This window comes from Brassica napus, unplaced genomic scaffold (genome assembly GCF_020379485.1).
Source record: "Brassica napus cultivar Da-Ae unplaced genomic scaffold, Da-Ae ScsIHWf_807;HRSCAF=1156, whole genome shotgun sequence".
In the NCBI taxonomy this organism is placed as follows: Eukaryota; Viridiplantae; Streptophyta; class Magnoliopsida; order Brassicales; family Brassicaceae; genus Brassica; species Brassica napus.
The window spans coordinates 1-24,165 of record NW_026016853.1 but is presented as its reverse complement, the minus strand read 5'-3'; the positions used below and the strand labels follow the sequence as shown (position 1 = coordinate 24,165).

General features: G+C 29.6%; 2 protein-coding genes and 1 long non-coding RNA gene across 3 annotated transcripts; 2 read left to right on the top strand and 1 right to left on the bottom strand.

The window, feature by feature from the left end:
- Window positions 1–427: 427 nt before the first annotated feature.
- LOC125605833 (alanine and glycine-rich protein-like) lies at window positions 428–2,116 on the top strand. Its single transcript, XM_048775301.1, has one exon. The coding sequence runs from the start codon at window positions 1,572–1,574 to the stop codon at window positions 1,935–1,937; it is 366 nt and encodes a 121-aa protein (XP_048631258.1). The 5' UTR covers window positions 428–1,571; the 3' UTR covers window positions 1,938–2,116.
- A 1,956-nt stretch (window positions 2,117–4,072) lies between these two features.
- LOC125605834 lies at window positions 4,073–8,182 on the top strand. Its single transcript, XR_007337256.1, has 4 exons — window positions 4,073–6,896; window positions 6,984–7,120; window positions 7,377–7,456; window positions 7,566–8,182. It is a non-coding gene; the product is annotated as an uncharacterized LOC125605834 (long non-coding RNA).
- A 12,222-nt stretch (window positions 8,183–20,404) lies between these two features.
- Window positions 20,405–21,064, bottom strand: LOC106454978 (defensin-like protein 90). The gene is made up of 2 exons (XM_048775300.1): window positions 20,866–21,064; window positions 20,405–20,636 (listed from the first exon to the last, which is right to left on the bottom strand). The coding sequence occupies exons 1-2, from the start codon at window positions 20,951–20,953 to the stop codon at window positions 20,479–20,481; spliced, it is 246 nt and encodes an 81-aa protein (XP_048631257.1). The 5' UTR covers window positions 20,954–21,064; the 3' UTR covers window positions 20,405–20,478.
- Window positions 21,065–24,165: the final 3,101 nt, after the last annotated feature.

Here is a 24,165-nt window from a genome sequence, read left to right as displayed (position 1 = left end):
TACGATATATAATAATGAATAGGGATGAGATTTCGGGCACCCATACGGGTTTGGTTCTGATCGGTTTGTGTTTCGGGTTTTCGGAGTCAAAGATTTAAGCCCTGTTAGGATGTTTCTAAATTTTGGTTTAAGTTTGATTCGGATCTTTGCGGGTTTGGTTCGCGTTTGGATAACCCATTTAAATTATTTTTAAAGTTTAAATCATTATCTATTTTAAATTTCTCAAAATCTATAAATAAAATAATATATTACCTATAAATTTGAATAACATATGTCAGAATACCTAAGCTTAACATATCAATTGGTTTGATTTAAAATTTTGGATATGGAATCAATAATTATTTTAAGTATTTTTGGTGATTTGAGTATACTTTAACTATTGCAGATATTTACTTTTGACTATCTATATATAGATTTTCAAGTATTTAAACCAATTTAAAAGTATCATTCTTAATGTTTTATATACGTTAAATCTAAAAATAATTAATATATATATAAGTATATAAATCTATTTTTAGATAAATTCGGGTACCCGAATACTTCGGTTCGGATCAGATTTGGTTCTCTAAATAACAAAATTTTGAATAATTCGAATATTTAATCAATTTATGTTCGGGTTTGGTACTATATTTTCGGATCGGTATCGGTTCTGTTCTTTGGATTCATTTTGTAAAACCTTAATAATTACATGAAAAACAAATATCAACATATTTTTCAAAATGTACATCCGCGCGCCTGCGCGGGTCAAAATCTAGTAAATGATTTATTGTTGATGCACAAACTTTTAATTCTAAACATGGTACTCCTTATTTGTGTTTTTGTTCAAGTTGTATCTATCCTCCTATTAGTTTAACTCGTTAATTTATGTTGATCCTTTATTTCTCATATTTAGTGGAAATATTAGTATCCTCTAATAAAATTTAGTTAAAGTTAGTCATTTAGACTAATTAAATAATAATAAGCTGGTAAAATTAAAATACTAAGAAGCTTTAAAGTTAAAAAAACTTAACTATGCCAAATTAATGGTATGAAAATTATCAGAAATTTATTGTATTATAGAACTCGACATATTTATTTTCTAAACATAATTTATTTAATGAATACAAAGAATAGTTTATCAGTGTATGTATTGTCATGGACGCGCTTTGGAATGACTTTCAATCATCCAACCTATTTATGGTGATCTCATTGTATAGTTGATTCTTCATTGTTTGTACATTTTGATATACCCACAGACCCGTAACAGCTGACTTACTGAAGATTAGTTCTTTCAGACTTAATCTTTGAGTTTATGGTCAAAGAAACAAAGTGATTAAGTTGTCACGTACGTTTTTTTTTCTTGGAAAGAAAAAGTAATCAAGAAGAAGATGTCACACTTATTAATTATTTTGCTAGTACATTTGAAATTCCTTTGCAATTGCTTGTAATTTTCATAAACAATTTAAAATGTTTAGAGTTATGCTATAACCTTCTATACATTTTCAAAGTATACGACAACTTAGATCTATATAAAAGGCCACCAAAAGTCATAATTTTGCATTCAGTTTCCAAAAGAAAAAAGAAAAGAAACAATGAAAGGTTACATTATTGCTCTTATAGTATGTGCCTGCGTCGCTATAATCGCGGTTGTTCTTATCTTATGTTGTCTTCAAAACCGCAAAAAGAAAAAAACGTGGTCTCCTCCACCGCGTCCGCCGGTAAAAGACGTTGAAAAAGGTAGAAGCAGTGTCGCAAGAGATGGAGGGCTTGTTGTTTTGACAGGCACCGCTGTCACCACAGCCGTTGTAGCTACGGCTGTAACCACCGGAACCGCCGATGAAATTAGTGGTGGTGGAGGAGGCGGGGAAGGCGGAGGAGAATGTGATGGTGGTGGAGATGGTGGAGGAGGATGTGGAGGTTGCGGTGGTTGCGGCGGTTGTGGCGGGTGTGGAGGTTAAAGGCTGTATAGTTATTAGTGACGTAATAGTGAATTTGCATGCAAGGTTTTAAATTGTGAATGTAAGGTTTTAAGTGTGATCTCCTTAATGAGATAAAAAAAATTGTAATCATAATTAATGGGATTGTAATAAGGTGAATATAACCATTATATATGTAATCTAAATTTTATGGTTTTCTAGATAATTTTTTTTAGTATAACTAGTTACTACTGAGAAAGTCTTGTATATTAAATCTTCAAATACAACTTTGATTACTCAAAAATTAACTACGTAATGAAAATAAAAAAATTAACTACGTAAACGGAATGGCTTCTTAAAAAGTTAATTTCAATTTTTTTTTGCTTTTGTTTTAACCATATGTAATGTAGACTTATACCACCAGACTAATTTTTGAAGGAGAATATAATCGTTGAATACCTCACTTTTCAGACTTTTAAATATATTTAAACATGCATGATACCATTTCAATTGGCAAAATGGAAGTTAAAAATGATTCAAGAATGATTAATGTCTCCATCATGACTTTGCTATATAGAAGGGGTAAGAAAATTGGAAAACTATGTTTCATAATGTCATTTTTGTTCATAAGAAGAGGCACCCTAATAAATGTACTGATAAATTAGCTAGGAAGGCTATAAATATTAATGTGGAATGGATGTGGTTCCATTGTTGACTTGTTGTCCTTCCCTTTTAAAACATCTTGTAACATTGTAAAGATGATATTAATCAATAAAACGTTTTTAGTCGAAAAAGAATATCAGTCGAGTCAAAGGAACAAAATAAAAGGTCATAGTGCTAAATTTTGTTGTATAAGAAGTAAATAATAAAAGAGAGTGGTACAGTATGTATGTTAATAAACTTAACTAGATCTCGACCCGCACAACCGTGCGGGTGTTATTTGTTATTTTTTATACTTCACAATTATGGTTAGTCATATGTTTTGATGGTTCGAAATGTTATATGCATTGATGTTATATGCATTGATGAAATGTGTTATTGATGTTTAAACAACTAAGTCTAAATAAATGATTTGGAATTTGGAGTTTTTTTCAACTTTATTATTTTCAAGTATATTTGATTATGAAGCATACAATTTGGATAATTTTTATATTAATACATATAAGCTAATAAAGACACAATTTTCATAGTTTAGAATTTGATATTTTTTATATAGATAATAATTTATTTGGTGATAATGTAAGTAATATATTTAAATTGTTTATGACAAAATCAAAGTTATATATTTATAATTTATTGTTTCAAATTATCAGTGGTAACTCTTTATTAAAACATGGACACTAATTAAAACCTTAACTCTCAATTTAACATTAAATTAGATATTTTACTAAAGGTATACTTGTATTTTAGATTTAGTCATACATATATGTTAATCAGATTATTTGTATGATCTAAATTTTTAACTCAGTAACCTACGCTAAGTCTAATTAATAAAAGTCCACTTCATTTAAATTATTATAAAAAATTGTAGAAATTATTATTTCTTATTCTATAAAAAAAATAAATTAGTATTCATTTATAATAACATTTAATATTAACTACGAATATTACTATTTAATAGTAAATTTTTAAATAAATAAAGATACTTAAATGAAAATGAAGATGTATTAAAATGTAATCTTAAAAAGATATTTTTAGATATTTTATTTAAAAATATTAAAATAATATGTTAGCTAGATTATATTTAATAATAACTAAGTTAGTTGTAGAAGAAATAAAGGAATTTAAATAAATGTAGTGGTCCAACATTGTTATTAATTAAACTTTGAATTCTTGATTTTATGAGTGATTTTTATATTCTTACAATTAAATATTTTATTCCCAATATATCTTATATTAAAATTATTTAACGTATTTTGTTTTAAATGTATTACAACTTAATTTACATATATTAAATAAAGTTATTTGTTAATATTCTTTAAAATAAAATATGCAAAGTTTGGAAACCATAATTCTATAGCTAAGATATTTTTTACGATACCAAAATTTTAAAATTTTGCCAAAATCAAATTTTCAAAAATATTTATTTTCCGTTAAAAAGTAACGAATGTTTACCATACATGTAAGTTGGCTTTGGTTTATTGATTTATAACCACACTATTTTGGAATTGGTTTACTTAAATAGTGAATTGCTTGTGGTTATGTTCCTTTGTGCAGAGACTTCATATATGATTGATAACATATAAATTTACATAATGTTGAACTTCTAGACCTCTCTCTGAGCTTCTTTCATTATTCTCAGTCACAAATCCAAACCCACGACTCTGGTCGGTTTTCCTATATATTGTATATATCTCTTGAACTAAACAAATGTAAAAAGAAAGAATATTCAAAACCAAAAGTATGAAAGTTCCATCTAATGTTAATATATGTAGATATATTCAATCCACACAATTCTGAACACTGCAATAACTATTTCAAACCAGAGATGCTCCGACTGTTCCGACTTTCTCAAAGAGCATAGCTAAAGCCTGGCTGTCAGCATCATAAGCCAAATTTTCAACGAACAGCTTTGCTTCTTCCAGTGGCTCCAGGAATTCGCCACCTTCACTCACATCTCCTTCCTCATTTGAAAACGTTGCGTTTGGGTCAATTATCTCCTCAACATGTAAATATGTTAGCTGACAAAAACTGTGGCTAAGAAGTTACCATTCGTTGTCATTTTTGTAGCCTGCAGAATGTAGAAGCTTTCTTCCCTGCTGGGCCATCACTTGAGCTATTGAACATCGGTGAAGTTTCAAACTTTGAACGTACAGAACCATAACCAAATCAGAAGACATCATGATTGTCTCCACAAGTTAGAATCAAAGAAAAAAAACAAAAAATGTTTCCTGGTGGAGTCTCCAACTCATGATGATTGTTGATAAGGAGATTATCATGCTCTTTCTCACGCCTCTCATCTCGAGGAAGAAAGATAGCTCTTCATCTTCCTCTGTCATCATAGAAGCCCTAAGCTGTTGTCTCTGCCTCTGCTGAATATCCAGCAATAGAGACTCATGTGCCCTAAAGGTTCAATTCATCTCTCAACCAAATTTACAGAACACTAAGAGTCCTATCTCTATTTTGATATTCTTTTGTTTTAAAATCTTCATTGATTGAAGAATTTAATTTTTCTTCTACCTGATCAATGGATTTCAAATTGCTTTTCTTCAATCCATCTGCCTCCCATCCCATGGAAACATCTTTGTCTCTGGAAATATGAATCCCGTGAACTATTTTCTTTTTTTACATCTTGGGCATTGGTTATAGGTTAAACCAGTTAATATACTGATTAATGATTAATGTAATTTAATTAGAATTGATTAATGATTAGTGATAGTTTATTTTCTAAGGAATGGTATATTTTAAAATATCACACATGAAAAAAATCATGACTTCTGTTTTAATATATAAGATATGAATACACGTCTAGACTAATTTGGTTCGAAAAGTTATACCAGAAATTCGAGTTTTGTTGATGCTTAACCGGAATAATACACGGTTCGGTTAGAAATAGAAAAGAAAACACCAAGACAAAGTCAATGGTCAATGAGATGAATTACGAATACAAGTTTCCAAGAGCTTCATATTTTTAACACAAGTAGTCATCGTCCACACATATACATATATATATATATATAGTCTTCATCTTGTTCCCTTCTAAGAATCAAATCATAAGAAAGATTCAATCGATGAGTGTGGTTGTGGCTATAGTGTTTGGAGCGTTTCTCTTGCTAATGTTCATCCTATGGCTCATCCATTTTCTCTACCATAAAGGTAAGCTAGACGTGGCAACAAAAGCAGCTATAGTTCCGCAGTATGATTGAATTTAATCGAGATTGTGACAACATGCAATTTTGATATTTATGTGAGATGTATATTTACTTTTGTAGGAAATGATTGTATATGAGTCTAGGAGGGTGTTCCTAGTTTTACATGACAATTTTAGTTCGATGTCGTAATTTAATGTTATTTTTATGTATTTATATATAGGTATGTTTGCTTATTCTTTTTATGTATGTATATAAAAGACTATAATCTATCTATTATTATAAAACACTGTTTTCTCTCCTGTGAGAACGTCACCTAGGATTTCACCTAGGAAAGTCGAGTCCTGGCGTTGCAACACGTGTCCGGGCTGATAGAGCACTGCGTTTCATTTAAGTTAGAGTGATATTCATGCGGGCTTTGCTACTTCATGGTTTATTGGGCTACGAAAAATAATAAAAAATCTAGCCCAGTTGCCGAGCTCTCCTTCTTCTACAATGGCCGCTTACAGATTCGTAGGTTTCCCGTCTTCTTCTTCTTTATGTAATCCGAGCAACCGACGGTGTAGATTCTGGATGCAGCCGTTACGGAAAATGCATTGATGCGATGCCATTGACGACATTCTTAACTCCTTAGCCCCACACCATCCACGATAAATCATTCATTGCATCTTAACTCTCATCAAGGCGGTGGAACTTGATCTATAAGAAGGTAAACTTTCTTTGCGTAAAACTCATCTCACAACTCCTACAGCACTACAAATTTCTGAAAAACTTCTTTCTCTCCATCATCCATAACATTTACTCTTCACCGCAACAAAACTGGCGAACCCTAACCTCCCCATCGTTTGCGGAGGACTGTAATGACCGGACTCTTGCCGTCGTGTCTGGATTGCATAGAGTTTGAGATATGCGGAGCATAGACGTGGCCGTGTTACTGACTCAGGAAACAAAGGAAGAGTAACGGCAACGGGAGTCCAGCAGACTAAAAGATGCACTCTTAGAGAGGCGGAGGCCGAGGACAATATCAGCTGCGAGAATTTTGAAATATCCAAAAGTAAACCTTCAAGAGAATCAGTTAGAAAAGTAGTTCGTGAACAAGAGAAGGAAGTTATGTTATTTGATAATGATAGTGGTGGCTCTTACAAGGCGGCTGCACATGAAAAAGATGGAGATAATGCTCTTTTCCCTGAAAGTATAAATCTTTCACTATGTTTATGATGTTAAATATGATCATTTATGCATAGTTTTGGTTTAATATTTTTGGTTTGTGCTCAATAAGGTGATGACAACAGTTCAACATGGTACGAGAACGAACTACTATGGGCACCTTCGTCGCCAAAATAACTGAAGATCGGTATTGTTCTCTCCAAAGGTGAAGTACCTGGTGGGTGCACACTGTCATACATGAACCATTCGGTGAGTCAAAGCCTTACTCTACACCAACTACTCGCTCCATATCTCTCTGTCTTAAGACTTAGGACTCAAGAGTCATCTCATAAAACATTCTTAAGAGCGGAGTAGCAGGATCACTCATATTTCATAATTTGTGCTCTTTTTAGAAGTTTAAATTTGATGTTAAGATTCGAGCATCAGTGTCTTAAGTAATCAAATTTGATGTCACTCCTTAACTTCAAACTTACTATTCCCATCCCTCAAATCTTTTTTTTCTCAGTGTTGTGTGCAGGTTGATGTTGTCCTAAGATTATCATCTCTAAGTTTTCTTGATGTTGTATAAAAGACATGCATTGAGAGGTACGATACTATTCTCAAAACACTAGACTTTGATTTCGTTTGCATAACACATTCTTTCTGTAGTTTTCTGATTCTAAGTACCTCTGCTTCCACTTTGTGATTCACTCAGCTGAAGAAGCATCTCATCACTGCTAGATATATTGATGATGAAATATCCATGTTACATGAGATGGCTAAGAATGCTTGGATAACGGTTCTTAGTGAAGCAACATCCCACAATAGTGTGAATCTCACTTAGCCTTTAGTTTGAATCTCAACCCTCTTAATAGTGTGTGTCAGAGGAAAAATGTGTGTTACCCTATATATCTATATCTAAATTATACTATATATCTATGTTAATATCATTAAAATTTAATTATATATCATATACGATAGATAAAATTGATTGTTTTGATTTATTTACCCTAAAATGATTGCGAATAAACAAAAGCGGTCATTTGATTTATATGCGCACGTCAATTTATTACATAATAGTAACTGATTTCTTAGTTATTTAATATATAATTATTATTTTATTATTTCAAAATATGCAAAAAACATAAAAATGAATAAATATAAAATATTTATTCTGCACTAGGTGCGGATCTTAACTTAAGTATGTATCTCTTTAATAATTTTAAATCTTAAACATTTTTTAAATCTCAAGCCAAAACAAAATGACGAAATGAGAATAAACTCAAAAATCAATATTTATATTAAGCAATAACCAAAATGAAAAATACGACACAAAAATGAAAAAAAATATTGAAGATAGATAGGATTAACACGTGAACGTAAACTTCTCATAAGCATAATTAACTTTTAAATTGCTAAATTATGATATAAAACCGAGCTGGCATAGTTTCATTGTAATCAAATAGTCCGCCTGAGATTCTTCGGCCTAAACATTAGGTTCTTATGCTATAGGTGATTTTTAGACCTAAAATATTTTTAAAAATGGGATCAGCTCATCAGTAAATAAATTATGTAATTAAAAATAAAGTTTTTAAAATGCATTTTCCGGTTTTGGCGGGAAAATGCATTTTCCGGTTTTGGTGGAAAAATTATGTTTTCTGGCTTTGTCGGGAAACTTCCGTTTTCCAGTTTTGGCGGGAAAATTGTATTTTCGGTTTTGGTGAGAAAATACATTTTTTTTTGTTTTGGCGAGAAAATGCGTTGTTTCCGGTTTTGGCGGGAAAATGTTTTTTTTTTGCGGTTTTGGCCGGAAAATGCTTTTGAAGTTTTGGCGGGAATATGCGTTTTTTAGGTTTTGGTCGAAAAGTGTGGTTTTACTTGTTTAGCCGAAAAATGTGTTTTAATGAAAATGTGTGTTTTACATCTTTTTGCGGAAAAATGCATCTTGCGGTTTTGGCGGAAAAGTGTGTTTTTCCGTTTTGCGAGAAAATACATTTTTTTGTTATAGCGAAAAAATGTATATGCAAAAAAAAATAGAATTTACGGTTTGAAAATAATATTTTGATTTTAAAATGTCATTTTTGTCATTTATTATTTTGGACTGAACTAGATGCATCTGCATCCAGATGCACCATCAAGACTCACCTTCATTTGGGTGAGAATTTGAGATGATTCAGCTGGGTGATCCATCTGGATGTAGCATTATAATGCATTAAACAAACATAAATTTGCATCTTCACCCAGATGGATCACCTGGGTGAGCAAACGAACAGGGCCATAGTGGCCTCATATTTTTTACTATCAAGTAATTATATATTAGAATAATTTTTTTGTAACTGAATAGTATTAGAGCTATAGATTATAATAATATTTAAAATATGTTTTTAACGATGAATCAATATTTAGCAGATAATAATATATTTATTTAAATTTAGTAGGAAACTTATAATTATGGCAGTTAAAGTTAGTAATATATATAGCTCTAATACTATTCAGATACAAAAAAAATATTCTAATATATAATTACTTGATAGTAAAAATATGATATAGAAAATTATTAAGAAATGAAAATAGAGAAAAAGATCAAAATAGCACTAAATCAAGTTTTTGTTCTCAAACTAACACTCAAGGCCAAAAGTCACAAAAATAGCACTCAAGGGGTGGGGTTTAGGGTTTAGAATTTAGGGTTTAGGATTTAGAGTTTAGGTTTTAGGGTTTAGAGTTGAGAAGTGAGGTTTTGGGGATAAGATTTTAAATTTTGAAAATTAAAAAAATTTAAATTTTTCAAAAAATAAAATGCTATTTTGGTCATTTTAGTTTTTGAGTGCTATTTTTGTGATATAAACTTAGAAATGTGCTATTTTGGAGATTTGCCCATGAAAATAATCGAAGAGGGTCATATTATTTTTTTTTTGTCAACAAAAGAATCATATTGTTAAATAAGCAATATATTATATGAAAACTAACAGAAAAAATAGTGGAAGGATACATATGTTTTTAAAGAAGTGCATAATAGGGGTTGACTCTCGTATGTCACGAGTATTAGCAAACAATCTGAAACCACTACGCTAAAACATCTCTAAAATGTGGCCTCTAAAACTATTTATTTGATTGTGGCCTAAAACATATGCTTCATCAGCCTTATGCAAAGGACGGGCCTGTCTGCAGACATCTGTTTGAATAGAGCTTCGGCTTCTTGGAAGTTTCCGTTTCTCGCGATCTGAGAACTGCAATGGAAGTTAGATGTGCTCGTACTCGTCTCCACAAAGTTTCGTGTTGTTGTATGTGTATCACAAAATATATAGTTAATCATAAAATAATATAGTTTAATCAAATTTAATATGCCTTTAATATGTACTAGAGTTTGTTTAATAGCATAGACATATGAAATTCTTTAAAACACATTAATATAATGGCTGCACAAACATGTATTCGTATGGATATTTGTTCAATTTGTTATATATAACATTTATGATACATTATTGATTTTAATTGTATGTAATTTATTGGTTATATAAAACCAATCAAAATAATATGTTATATCACATGTTTGTAATTAATAATTTTTCTACTACAATAACCAATTTTTGATGTATTTATTTATAAACTAACACACCAATTATTAGGTTTATTTATATTAATAAATCTATCTTTTTAAAATAAATTATTTAGAAATTCCTTAAGAGAGCCATTTTTAAGTTTTTATCACAAAAATAGTCTTCAATAAAGAAAATGAGCAAAATAAAATTTATTAAAGGGTAAAAATATAAGGTTTATTAAAGGGAAAATGATCTTAGGGTTAACTAATCTAAACTTAAGGTTTAGAGTTAATGAGTGAGGTTTCGGGGATAGAGTTTCAAATTAAAATAAAAATAAAAAAAATAAATATTATATTTTCAAAATAAAAAGAGCTATTTTAGTTATTTTCTTTCTTGAGGGCTGTTTTTGTGATAAAACTTAAAAGCGCTATTTGAGAGAATTATTCTAAATTATTTTATATCAAAAAAATGTACTTCAATTTTAATAGAATAAATAGATAGATTTATCTCTAGATTTTTATATGTCAGATACATGGTTGGTTCATTCAATTGGGTGGTTCACCTTTGTCTTGGAATTCACATAAACATGACGTTGTCTCCTGTTCTTCAGCAAAAGCAGAATATCGGGCAATAGGTGATACTGTGGCGTAAATTACTGTGTCTGCGGGAACTCCTTGCTGTGTTTGGAATTGATACTACATCGAGCATTACTCTGTATTCAGACAGTTTATCGGCAATCCAATTGGCTGCTAATCCGGTTTTTCATGCTCGTACAAAACATATCGAGAAGGAGTGCCATTTAATTCAAGATTGGATCAAGAAAGGTGTGATCAAGAAAGGTGGTTCGACCAAATCGCAACTGGCTGATATTATGACTAAAGCATTGGGCCGAAAGGAGTATGAAGCTTTTCTTTGCAAGCTGGGTGTTCTCAACCTCCACACTCCAGCTTGAGGAGGGTTATTGGGCCGTACGGCCCTTTTGTATTGTAAATCTATTATGTACAAGTTAGGTTTAATACTTTGTATGTGTATCTATCTATATAAAAATATATTCGCCTCATTCCTGCTTTGCCACGTCATAAAGTCGGTTCCTGACAGGCCGACACGTGTTGGGGTTGGATGATACTCACCGTTTTACTTAATCACAGTTATTAATGGGCTTTTTTTTTGTAAATAAATATTTCAGATCAGTGTTTTAGGCTTAACACAATTGGGTTTCTGGGCTGTAGGGTAACACATGAGAGGGTCCCACATGAAACGGCTTCTTCTCCAAAAATAATGTCGACGAACGAAAGATAGATCTGCTGCATTTTAACAACTCCGGTTCAAACCTACGGCCAGTGAAGATTTGCTGCACCGGCCACGCTGAATTCCGATCAAGGTTAGTTGGAAGGCGTCGTATTTGGCTGTTCGATTCCACTTCTTCTACCTTTGGTTGAATTTTGGAACCGTTATGGATTCATGCATCCTCATTGACTATCACATTAAATCATTCAATGAACCCCCTCATTAAAACATTTTAACTCAAATATAACTAATCTTAACATAAATAATCTTTCGACACCCTAAAATTCTCAAAACCCATAAATATTATTATATACTTCTCTTAACAAAATTTTACAAAACATACATACAAATGGATTATACAATTACATCACAAAAAAAAGCATGAATTACTTTAGGAATGACTCAAGTTTTGAGTCATATTCGCAAAAAAAAACCTTAAATAAGTTAGTTTAATTAAGAATATTATAAAACAAAACATTTGAATTAAAACAAATATTAAAAATATAATGTTACTTATCAGAAAATAGTGAAATTTACTGTCATTATAATTCAAAACAAAAAAATAATTATAATGATCTCATAAGTCTTTCATTATTTTTTCGTTTATAATATTTTTTAATCTATCATAATTTTAAATTACTTCATAAATTATTATAAAATCACTTTTATTATAACTTCCCACCCGTAGGACGGACCGGCCCTAATTGTATATAAGGCGTTGCCTTCCCATGAAATAAAATAAGAAAACCTTTTATAACTACTAAGGTTTCTTGACAAGAGATGAATATAATCATTGATTATATCTACAAGAGAGACAAATTTGGTGAAATTAGAAAACCGTATTAGAACAGATGGAATTAGAAAACCGAACGAATATCCAATTCATGCTCACCCCTAGTCAATCCTGTATAGAGAAGTATGGTCGCAATTCGCAAAGACACCACCACCAGCAAATGGATGCGGCGGCTACCACCGTTGCTTGCTTTTTGTTCATATCATTTCATTTGTGTATAGAGTTTTAGAAACATTTCTAATATGATAAGAAGGGTCTAAGAAGAATACATTGGAGAATGTGTTTGTTACTTGTGTATCAAGTTTGCATGTGATAATGATAGAAACATATCAATATCTTATTTTTGTTACTTCGTTCATATGAATAAAATAAGTTCTCCAAACCTTTGCAGAGTTTACAACATTCATTGTTTCCAATATGTTTGTGTGAAACATGAATGTTAATATGTTATAGTCTGAGATATTACGTGCAAGAGATGTAAACATGTATGCATAAATCAGAACTCAGTAGATTTAGTACTACTCAAAATAGAAAGTCATGAACGTGGTGATTTTGTTAGTTGACATCGTGTTTCTAAAAAATGTATTTTTAGCAAAGCATATAAAACCAAACTAATACATAGACAACCCCCGACTAGTAGAATGGGTCAATCACACGTCTCAACTCTCAGCTATATAATAAAAACCTATTAAAAATGTACACAAGTGGAGGTTAAACGCAACACCTGGTATGTATTGTAAAAATTTAGAAAATACAAAGTCAGCAAACGGCTCATCTTAGAAAAGGAAGTATATATATATATATAGATAGATGGTTCTATCGATGGTCATTTGTTTCTATCAACCAATAAACAGAAATCCATTAAAAGAAAGATCGATGGAGACGACGACAGGTTTGATCGTCAAAATACTGGGTCCGCTTATAGGCATCATACTTGTCATTTTGGGTATCGTATCCTATTGTTACCAAGAGGACCGCAAAGACACAGAGGCTGCTGATAACACGGCTACAACCGTGGTTTGATATACTTTAAGTACTGCTTTTTCAATTCGTTAAAATATTCTTCTTGTGTGAAATTGAGTTTGTGGTGTGGGAGAGATGTAAATGAATTTGTTAATCGTTATTTCAACTTTAGTTTATTTGGTAAAAAATTAAATCGTTATTTGTTTTCTGTATTATTAACCAGCCGATTAAGATTTTCATCGATGAAGTTAAAAGTATTTGAACCCGTGCCACTTGTTACAAAAGAAAGAAAAGAATACAAGAAAGCTTTGGTGAACCTTTCAAACAAATTAAGATACCAAGTACTGAAATCTATCTTTGTTATGTTTTTTTATTTAATTATGCCTTGGTGAACCTTTTACAACTACAACTCTACAAGTAATAAGGGCATTAAACAAAAAAAAACAGTACGCGTGAGCTACTAGCTCATTGTGCTGCTTCAATCTGGATGCTTCGCTTGTGACGAGTTTATGGAATATGATACCAAGTTTACTGTTGATATTACTTTTCTTCTTGATAGGAGAACAAAAACCAATCTCTTTTGGTCTGTTGGATCTTCGTATCACATACCCATCTTACAAATGCATGAACTAGAGAAAATGTTTTAAACTCGGATTAAGTCATGAACATACGAAGATGTGATTGTTTATCTATATTGAAAACTAAAATAAAAATAAAGATGATCTGGACTTGTTTATGTACATGAGAATTGAGATTCATGTTCATTGTAGATGTGAATACATTGAAGCATTGAATGGTTTGCATGTAGTATCTCCACAATAGATAAGATACAACATGAAACATAACACTAACTAAAACATATTACCTTTCCTGTTGTATTAAGTTCTCCGAAGAGTATGAGGATGAACTCATGAACGTCTTCTGCTTACTTTACTCAAACCGAGAAAACTTAGCCACTTCAACCTCGATGTAATACTGCCTTCGCTATCACAAAAGTTTTGAAACGCCTTCTGGAGAGGGCCAGTAGAGGACTTGGCCTGACATCAAGACAGTCTCTCTAACCGGTGGTAGGAAATACAAGATTTGGATAACTCATTTACGTAGGATATGATTTGCCCTAAATTCTTAAAAGCCAACAAAACAAGCCTTTGGTTTTTTACTTTTCTTGTGACTTCATCCAACTTGCCTCCTTGTATATATATAAACCTAAGTTATACAAATTAAAGATTGCATAATAAGGCGCTTATAGGAAGCGCTAGTTGCTTCCAACAACAAACAAAATAAAGGAAGATTAGGTAATAACCCGCGTCTTGCGCAGGATGTGATTATTAGTTTCGTTATTTTTAATAAAAATACATTAAATCTGTTTAATCTGGATATTGGTTCGGTTTTAAGTTTTTTTATTGTTTTTAATCTTCTAAAATATAACTATTATTTTAAATTAATATTTATTTTAGTTTATTCGGTTAAAATGTTTGGTTTTCTAGTTTTTCGAGTAAAAACCAAAAAATAATATCATTTATTTATTTTCATGTTATGAGTTTTAGATAGTCGTTATGTCGAACCAATAGTTTCATATTATAGTTTCTAAAATAGTTTAATAAAAAGAAAAAAGAATTGTTAAGATATATTATTTTACTACATTTGGTTGGTAGTGAAAGAAGCATTAAGAAAAAAGTATTTCAACTTTCAAAAAAATTAGATACCTCAGTTGTGGTGAATATTTAGTTACAAGGTGGTCACATCAAGGTGCACATATATATGTATGTAAGAAATATATATAAATAGTTGATAAATATATAAAGATATTATTAATTAATACTAAATGACATTTTTGTTCAAAATAATACATGAAAGATAAAATTAAAATTAATTTAAAATAAAGAAGGCCTTCATTAGTCATTTTTTCATATAAAAAAAATAAAATTGTAGGGGTGGGCCAGATCGAATATATGGGTATTTAGAAGCATTCGTGTCGATTCTATCTTTAACAACCTAGATATTGGTGACTCGGATATCCGAAGTGTTTTAGAATTTTAAAGAAAATCCGATTTGATCCGTAAATAAAATAAAATTTTAAAAATAATTAAAAAAATTAATAATAACATTTTATTACAAAATAAAACATTATTAAAAATTTTAAATTCTAGTACCTAATATAATAAATTTAATTCATAAAAATATTGTAAAACTGATATAAAGTATAATATATATCTCATATATATATAATTCTTTACATATATGTGTATATATATATGCATATAAGAGATCGAATTAGATATATATTCTTAAAAATATTGGTATTTGTGATTTGCTTCTTTTTTTGATATTGTATTTTAGTATTTGATTTGTTTCGTAGAGTTACGGATATCCAGATTTTTTGGTTCAAATCAAAACGGATAACGAATCGAATCAAAATTTATGAATATTTTGCTCAACTTTATCCGTAAACAATAAAATAATATATATATAGTTTGGCTTTTGAAACCTTATCTATTTTTATTCGAACCGAAAAATCCAGAGTTATATTAGAACCATGCATGTGAGTTTTATATTAATAAAACGCAAAGTACATAGTGTAAACACATTTATGAATATAGTATAAACGCGTTAACATACTTATTATCAAATCATTGTGATGCTGCCACGTGTCAATTATAGTGTGAATGCATTTATTACAATGCTTATCTTTTAATATCTAAGGGATTCACAAATCTAATTAGGCATATAAAACCCATAAATGCATCCGCGCTAGCCCTAGAAAAAATTTAAGCATGAACATAAAAGGATAAATGGAACTATTTTGAAGTATATGTATCGTCCCTTGCTTCCCAAGCAAACAAAGGAACGTGACAGGAAAATCCACAAGAATCAACAATAAGCGAGGAACAGTTACGGTTTTAACTACTCTTATCTCTTCATAACTTCTCTTGCTTGTTTCCTTCAACATTGTGCGTCCGATATGACTACTACTATTAATAATGTAAGTAAACACTACAATTTTCTAAAGTTATTTTCTAAAATTTCTATGTAATTACTGTTATATGTAATAAAAATCCCGTCAAAAACAAAAGTTTAATATATTTTACGTTTTGTGTACAGGTAATTTGTATCATTAGGAAATAATTATTTCCTTATTTATCGATGTGTCTAGTTGGTGATACTGCAGAAACAGTGTTCTAAAACGCGCTAGGCGTTAACTATACCCCGTATATACGGAGTATATACAAATATATGTTTTTATACGAAATATAAGTATAAGATTAATATATATACATTATATTTGACAAAACTGAACATAATATATTTTAGATCCAATTTTATGTATAAACAAGATATGAGCCTGTTGCGTTGCAACGGGTTTCGTTTAATGTTTTAATTTAATAAAAATCATAAAATAATAAATTATTTTATTATAATATTATGATTGTTTTTTGCATATGTTGTTTGAGATTTTTTTATAATTAAAATCCGTTTTCACAATTAAGTTCAAGGTAGTATTTGTATTTTATAATCATGGTGCATAGATGAGTTGTTATAAACTTTATACTAAGGATTAGAGAGAGTATTATACACAAACATTTTAACTGAACACAATCCGAAATATTTCCAATTAATATTAACTATTTTTAAAACTTGCAATTTTCAAATTCGTTTTTTCAATATCATTTATATTTTTACAATTTTTCTTGTTAATTGAATAATTGTTACTATTTTGTTATCATTAAATTTTTGAAGTAAAAATTACTATTAAATAAAATTTTACAATTCTCTCTGGTCACGATTTAAAAAAAGAAGGAAAAATTCTTAATTGACTAAGATTAGAATATAATTTTCTTCTAGAAATCGTTTTTATTTAAGATTTTAGGAAAATAATAAGTTATTTTCACATAATGGAAGTTTTTATTGACACATTCACAATCTAATTTTTTAATTGACAATATCACAATCATATGAGGTGAAATATTTGAAGTTAATTTTGGTTTATATTTTTTAACACAAAATTATTAAAAAGCAAAGTTAGTTAATGATAAGAAAAATAAGATTACTTTTACGTTTTATTTTCTTTAAACGTTTAGAAAGAAAATTAATTATTTTATTTCTTTTAGATTTTTATACATATATTTTATTTTTAATAGAAAAATTATGTTTAATTATTTATATATTTTGTCTTATACATACAAACACATATTTATCATATTCACACATACTCATGTACAACAATAACATCAAAATTAAAAGTTATGCTAGCATCATAAGATGTAATAAGGATAATAAAAAGTTGAGTTGTATCAAGAAATTAAAACAAAATACTCAGATAATACTTTTCATGTAAATATTATTGTGTTTTGTAAAAATAATATGTGGAAGCTTAAACCTAAATATAGATGTGAAATATTTGTAGCTATTTTTGTCATAGTTTTTTAACATAAAATTATCTATTAAAAAGGAAAGTTATTTACTTATAAGAAAACAATAAGAGTACTTTTACAATTTTCTTTTAATTATGCGTTTATAAAAGTAATATTATCTATTTTAAAGTTAGTTTTTCTTCATGTTTTTATTAAATAATTTATTGTACTTGTAGGATTTTACAATTCGTTTCTGTTTAACATTTTTTTTCTTAAAAGTTAATGTTTATCTTTTATAATTATCTATCTTTAGTATCTTTAAAAAAACATTATAATGAAAAAAAAATTAATAATAATAATAATAATAATAATAATAATAATAATAATAATAATAATAATAATAATAATAATAATAATAATAATAATAATAATAATAAGGAAAATACCTTAGAATAACACTAAAAACGTTTTTGTCACAAATATAAACTCTAAAGATCAAAATGACCAAAATGTTTCATTAAAGAGGTAAATCTACGCTTATACCCCTAGGGTTAACTAATCCAAACCTTAGGGTTTAGAGTTAAGGAGTGGGAATTTGAGATTGAGATTTAATTTTATAAAATAAAAAATAAATATTAAAATTTTAAATAGTTTCAAAAAGAATTTTCGAATTACAAAAAACTTTGAAAAAAAAAATATTCGAAAAAAAAATTATAAAAAGTTAGAATTTGAAAACATATAATCTAAAACTATAAAAAATATATATTTTTATTTTTATTTTATTTTTTATATATCTAGGGTAGCAGGGCTATTTTACCTATTAAATTAAACATTTTGGTCATTTTCCTCTTTGTGTTCTATTTTTGTGATCAAAACTTGAAAATTGTCTATTTAGGAGAATTGCCCTAATAGTAATAATACTAAGACTATTAAATAATATTTAAGAAAAATCGTTTTTATTATTTTAGTATATATATTTTAATTATGATATAGTTTAACACATATCACATTTTTAAATATATAACTACTATGAGTCACAATCATGTTAATTAGTAATTTTGAAAAACCAAACTCAATATAATCTTTTATAATTATATTTCATTAAAATTCTAGAAAAGAAAAAATTATATTAAATAAATAGTTTTCAAATCTATTTTTTAGGATTTTTAAAAAGGAAAATTTCTAAAAACATTGCTACTAAATATTTTTATAAATCATTTTTACTATTAAATAGTTTTTAAAAGTAGTTTTTGTTCAAAATTCATTTTTATTATCTTATTATATATATTTTTAATCAGTATATATTTAAACACATGTCACAATATTAAAAAGAAAATTATTAGCAAATAATCTTTTGCAATAATCTTTTGATTAGGATTTTAAAAAGAAAAATTAATATTAAATAATATATATAATAATATTTTTAATAAAAGTAATTTTTGTTAATATTTTAGTATATATATTTTTAATTATGAGATAGATTAACACATGTCACAACCTTAAATATATAATTGTCATGTGTCGTGATCATGTTAATTATCAACTTTGAATATAAAAACAGTACAATTAGTTACAGTTACTGTATAGCGCCTAAACGCCGCCTAGACGATAGAACACTGGATAGAAACAATAAGCGTTACTACATGCGACTTATGGAAAACGGCTAATAATATTTTCAAATATGTTCCCATGCATATCTTGACGAACATATTTGCAACACGACCAGAATCTGATGTCAGTATTATTGAGTGCGTGAACCCATTAACCAAGCGTCGTACTCGATATGCATATTGGAAAAACAGTAAGGTATGTGTTTAGCCTTTTCTTTGGTTGAATATATGTCTATTCTTTCAATATCTTTAAGCTCGAGTTACATATTTGATTGTGATGTACATTCGACTTTAGGTTAATCACTCGGAATCTTGGATCATCAATATGGATATCATTAGGATCTAGACCTAAGGCCTTAATTAATAATTAATGATATTGATCACTCAAGAGTCAATGCATCGATTACTAATATGGTTTTCTAACTTCTCGTTTTCTTATCAACTAGTGGATTCTAGCTTGCTTATGCACTGTTATAAATATTTAAAAATTAATTAATTATTAATTATATGAATAAAAGATGTCGTGGATTCAATGTATAACATTTTGTTATTATTACTTTTGGACAAAGCCTATAAAAATCTACTTCTTTCATGTTAGAAAGATACATTCATTCGAACACAACAACAACAAAAACAAGACATCTTCTTCCACTTGAATATTCTTTTATTTTTTTAGTTGTTTTGTGTTTGAGGGTAACGAACATAGGTTCGACATGTTCTTTTCTTCAGTGATATAAAATTAAAATATATCCAGTTGTATCATAGGATTTTGGAATGCCATGCAAATTATCATACAATGGGACGATTACAGAATTAATGAAAGAGTGTCTCTCCTCTTGCAAACCCGTTTTTCTTTCCAAATTCTTGTATCGATTTATTTATTCAAATGCTTTACAATTTTTCAATTTTTCCTATTTTAGAATTTGTGTTCTTACAGTGTGATGTTGTGAATTGAGAGTACATATAATACAAGAAAAGATTATAATTTTTGGTTCGATGAGACAATGATCTTTTTACTCATGTATAAATGAGAGTGCATATTGATTGAAGAACTGATTAGTAAGCAGAAGGACTAGGCACGGTATTAATTTATACATGCTTTATCAGTGCATTGGCAACAACAAACACCGCCATAACTATAAATTCGACATTCACCTGCATTTTGGAACCCCATAGACTCGCATTTTGCCGCGCATGGTGGCGTGAGTGTACATCCGTCCGGCATACATTTGTAATAAACTCCTAATTAATTGGTTTATCATAAAAACAAATAGACAATACATCAAGTACCAAAATAAATTAATTCAATATTTTAACATATTGCATATACATATGGACTTTTGTTCTGTGTTTAGTGACTTTAGCTTGTTTTTAAAAATAAAAGATCAACTGAATTGAGAAATACGGATTAGAAAAAGTTTGTTTTTTTTTGAGTTTGAGAAGTCCATATCTAAACAAAGAAATACGTTACCTGGAACGGCCGAATCAATGGGCAAAATGATGAGAGCAAACACCATCATGGAAAGTAACAGAAGAGATGAAAACTTCTCGGTTGCCATTACTTTAGTTTTAGTAAATGCTGGAAAAAAATAAGGCCTATAAAATAGTTTGGTACAAAATAAATGTTAGAAGAAATTCTTATATAATAAGTACTTATTAAGACTAAGAATATAACGAATATCAAAAATAATATTTCTCTATGTAATAAATATTTTGTAACTGCTCAAAGATGTATTTTTTCAATATTTGTTGTCTTCTTCAGTAAGAAACTTTAACATTATAGATCAACCACTTTACTCTGGTTATTTGTTGAGAACTGGTTGCGTTGGTCTTCTTGTGTTTGTATACACATTTACACAAATATATAGTTTTTTTTGTGTGTTCAAAAAAAAAATATAGAGTTTTTTTAATAAATCTTCCATATCATGGTAATGAATATCTCCATATCATAAATTGACTGTATTATCTACAATTGGGCAATGTATTTAATAGTTATTATGTTTCCATTAAAAATTGTGCTGAGATGTTAAGCTATTTTAATTTTAAATAATATAAAGACCCTTTTATAAAAAAGCACATTTAATTAAGAATCTAGCACCCCTACTTTCCAAAACTTTTAATCCCTTTTTAAAAGAGAATTTAATTATTCTCAGATTCAAACTCAAACTTAAGTTATAATCTATCAACTTCCATTTGTTTAGATTATCTAATGTCTAAATCTAAGATTTCAACTTCTTTTGCAAATATTTAGAAAGTGTTGATCGATGAACTTTATAAGTATCAATCGGTACACTTTTCAAAACGCCGATCGATACACATGTCGGTGTGTCGATCGATATATCTTCTAGCAAGCTTTAGCGAATGGGTTTGACGTGTTCTCTAATTTTCTAACCAACTTTCGTATGCGCTAGTTAATTAGATCATACTAGTTTTGTTACAAAAAACAGACCAAGCTTCCGCTTGCGCCAATCAATCCTAAGATCTAAGTTCAGGGTGATCAAGCCTAGACTTAGCAGTAATAAAGGAAATGAAGCAGTCATGGTCGGTGATGGCTCCTATCTCCCTATAACCCACGTTGGTTCCACCAATATCTCGTCTCAGACAGGTAACATTCATCTGAACGATGTCTTAGTTTGTCCCTCTATGAAGAAGTCTTTACTGTCAGTATCAAACTTGTGTGATGACTATGTGTTGGGGTTTTCTTTGATGCTAATGGTGTATATATGATTGATCTGCTAAAGTAGAAAGTGGTGACAAAAGGGCCTCGAAGTAAAGGTCTTTACATGTTGAAGGATTCTCAGGTTAAAGTTCATTTCTCAAACCGATAAGTTACAACATCTGAGACAGTGGTGGCATCATCGGTTAGGACACTCCAATCCAGGGATTCTTCAACATCTCAACAACAACAAGGATATCATGAATAAGAAAAGAACAACCTCCAATTGTGAGCCTTGTCAGAGATGGGGAAGAACAATTGTTTACAGTTTTTTCTTCTCAGTCTTTTGTTCTATTCACTTAGAGAAAATACATTGTAATATCTGGGGATATCTCCTGTAATATCGAATCAAAGATTCCGCTTCTAGCTATCTTTTATGATGAATATACAAGGGTTTCCTGGTTAGACCCTATAAACAAAATTCTGAGTTCTTCAGTATCTTGGTACCATTTCAAAGGCTAGTTGAAAATCAACATTCCTTGAAGATTAAACAGTTTCAAAGTGATGATGCGGGTGGTGATTTTTGAACATGCAGATGAAGAATCACTTGTTGGAATGTGACGTAGAGCATCACATATCTTGTTCGTACTCACCTCAGCAAAATGGTCTAGCTTGAGAGAAAGTACAAACAACTTTAGGATATTATGTTTGTTTAGTAATTCATATGTTATTTTAGTTTTATTTAATGATAAACAATAAAAATATACGTATGCATTCAAAAAGTAATATATAAAAATTGGTAAGAATAATTAATTTTTTTAGATTTTTTTATCCATGAGATTTTAAAAATCTCATGAATTTCCCTTGATATTTTAAAAGTTGTCTTATGAGTAAATATAAAAGAATTCACCCTCTTAAACAGTAAATGTAATTAGAAAAGAGAATCAATAAGAACTAAATTTTTGGATAACAATGGATTTAATAGATTTTGAAAATTCTCAAGTTAATATCAATAATAATAGATTTGTTAAGACTTAAAAAATCCTGAACCAATGACACAATGAAATCTCATAATTTTCTAAGTTAGAATCATTTACTAACAACACCCCTCCCCCTAAGGACTCCCACTAACTAACCCCTTTGTCCAAAGATTCACATAATTTTGGTTAGCAGTAATCTACATTCTAGATTATTCCTATTATTTTTCACAATTTTTTTTTTTTTTTTGGGCTTGTACAAGCAATTTAGTTTCTGAAGCATCTTAGATTTCAAGTTTTTATCTCTTGTAATCATCAGTAATTACTAGCTAATGATATTTATCTCTATATCATCAGTTTCAAAACAAAAGACAATCAAACATATAATCAAACATCTTTATCTCTAGAAGGGAATCAATGTGCAGAGTCAATATCCTCCCTTTGGTTAAGTTTTGTAACCAATAAAAGAGATATATGTTTAGATACATCAACAAAAACATGCATAAAGGTTTTACAGTTTACTTCTTATACTCTTCTTCCCCTTCGATGTTCTTAGCCGTCACTACTTGCTCATCTTCAGTTTTAGCGTTCATGGCGACGTCCACACCTGTGGTTTCCGAGTCTGCTCCTCTACTTTCTCCTCTTTAGCTTCAGCATCCCTCGAGCTGTCTGCAATATCAGCACTTGGATCTTCCTTGGCTTCTTCTGCTAATGTCTTATTCGTGTCTAAATGATCCTCATCTCCTGTTCTAACAATATCCCCTCGCGTGTAAGACCTCTCGGTGTTCCGCCACCGTTCCACCTTCTGTACACAGGTATACTCATTCATCGTCGTCAGAAGAAGAAGAATCAGAATCAGTTACAGAATCAGACTCAGGAATGATATCTTGTTGCCCATCTCTTGCTTTCTTGATTCCTTTAAGCGAAAACACATGCTTAAACTGCTTTGCAGATTCTCAGCTTGTTTCAGAAAGCTCTTTGCAACATCCTTCATATGACCCTTACCGTGATTCCTCTCCATTCATGCTCTCACTTTCCACACTCTTCCCTGTAAGAGGACCAGAGAGATGTCATCGACGATTTACTTAACTCCAACATCCTTTGGTTCATTGCCTCACATGATCCGAGGAGACTGACA

Bases quoted from the DNA above. Each gene is read 5' to 3' on its own strand.
- LOC106454978 (XM_048775300.1), bottom strand. From the start codon at position 20,953: ATGGCAACCGAGAAGTTTTCATCTCTTCTGTTACTTTCCATGATGGTG. The intron at 20,637-20,865 runs GTAACGTATTTC...CCAATTAATTAG, and splicing joins CATTGATTCGGCCGTTCCAG to GAGTTTATTACAAATGTATG.
- LOC125605833 (XM_048775301.1), top strand. From the start codon at position 1,572: ATGAAAGGTTACATTATTGCTCTTATAGTATGTGCCTGCGTCGCTATA.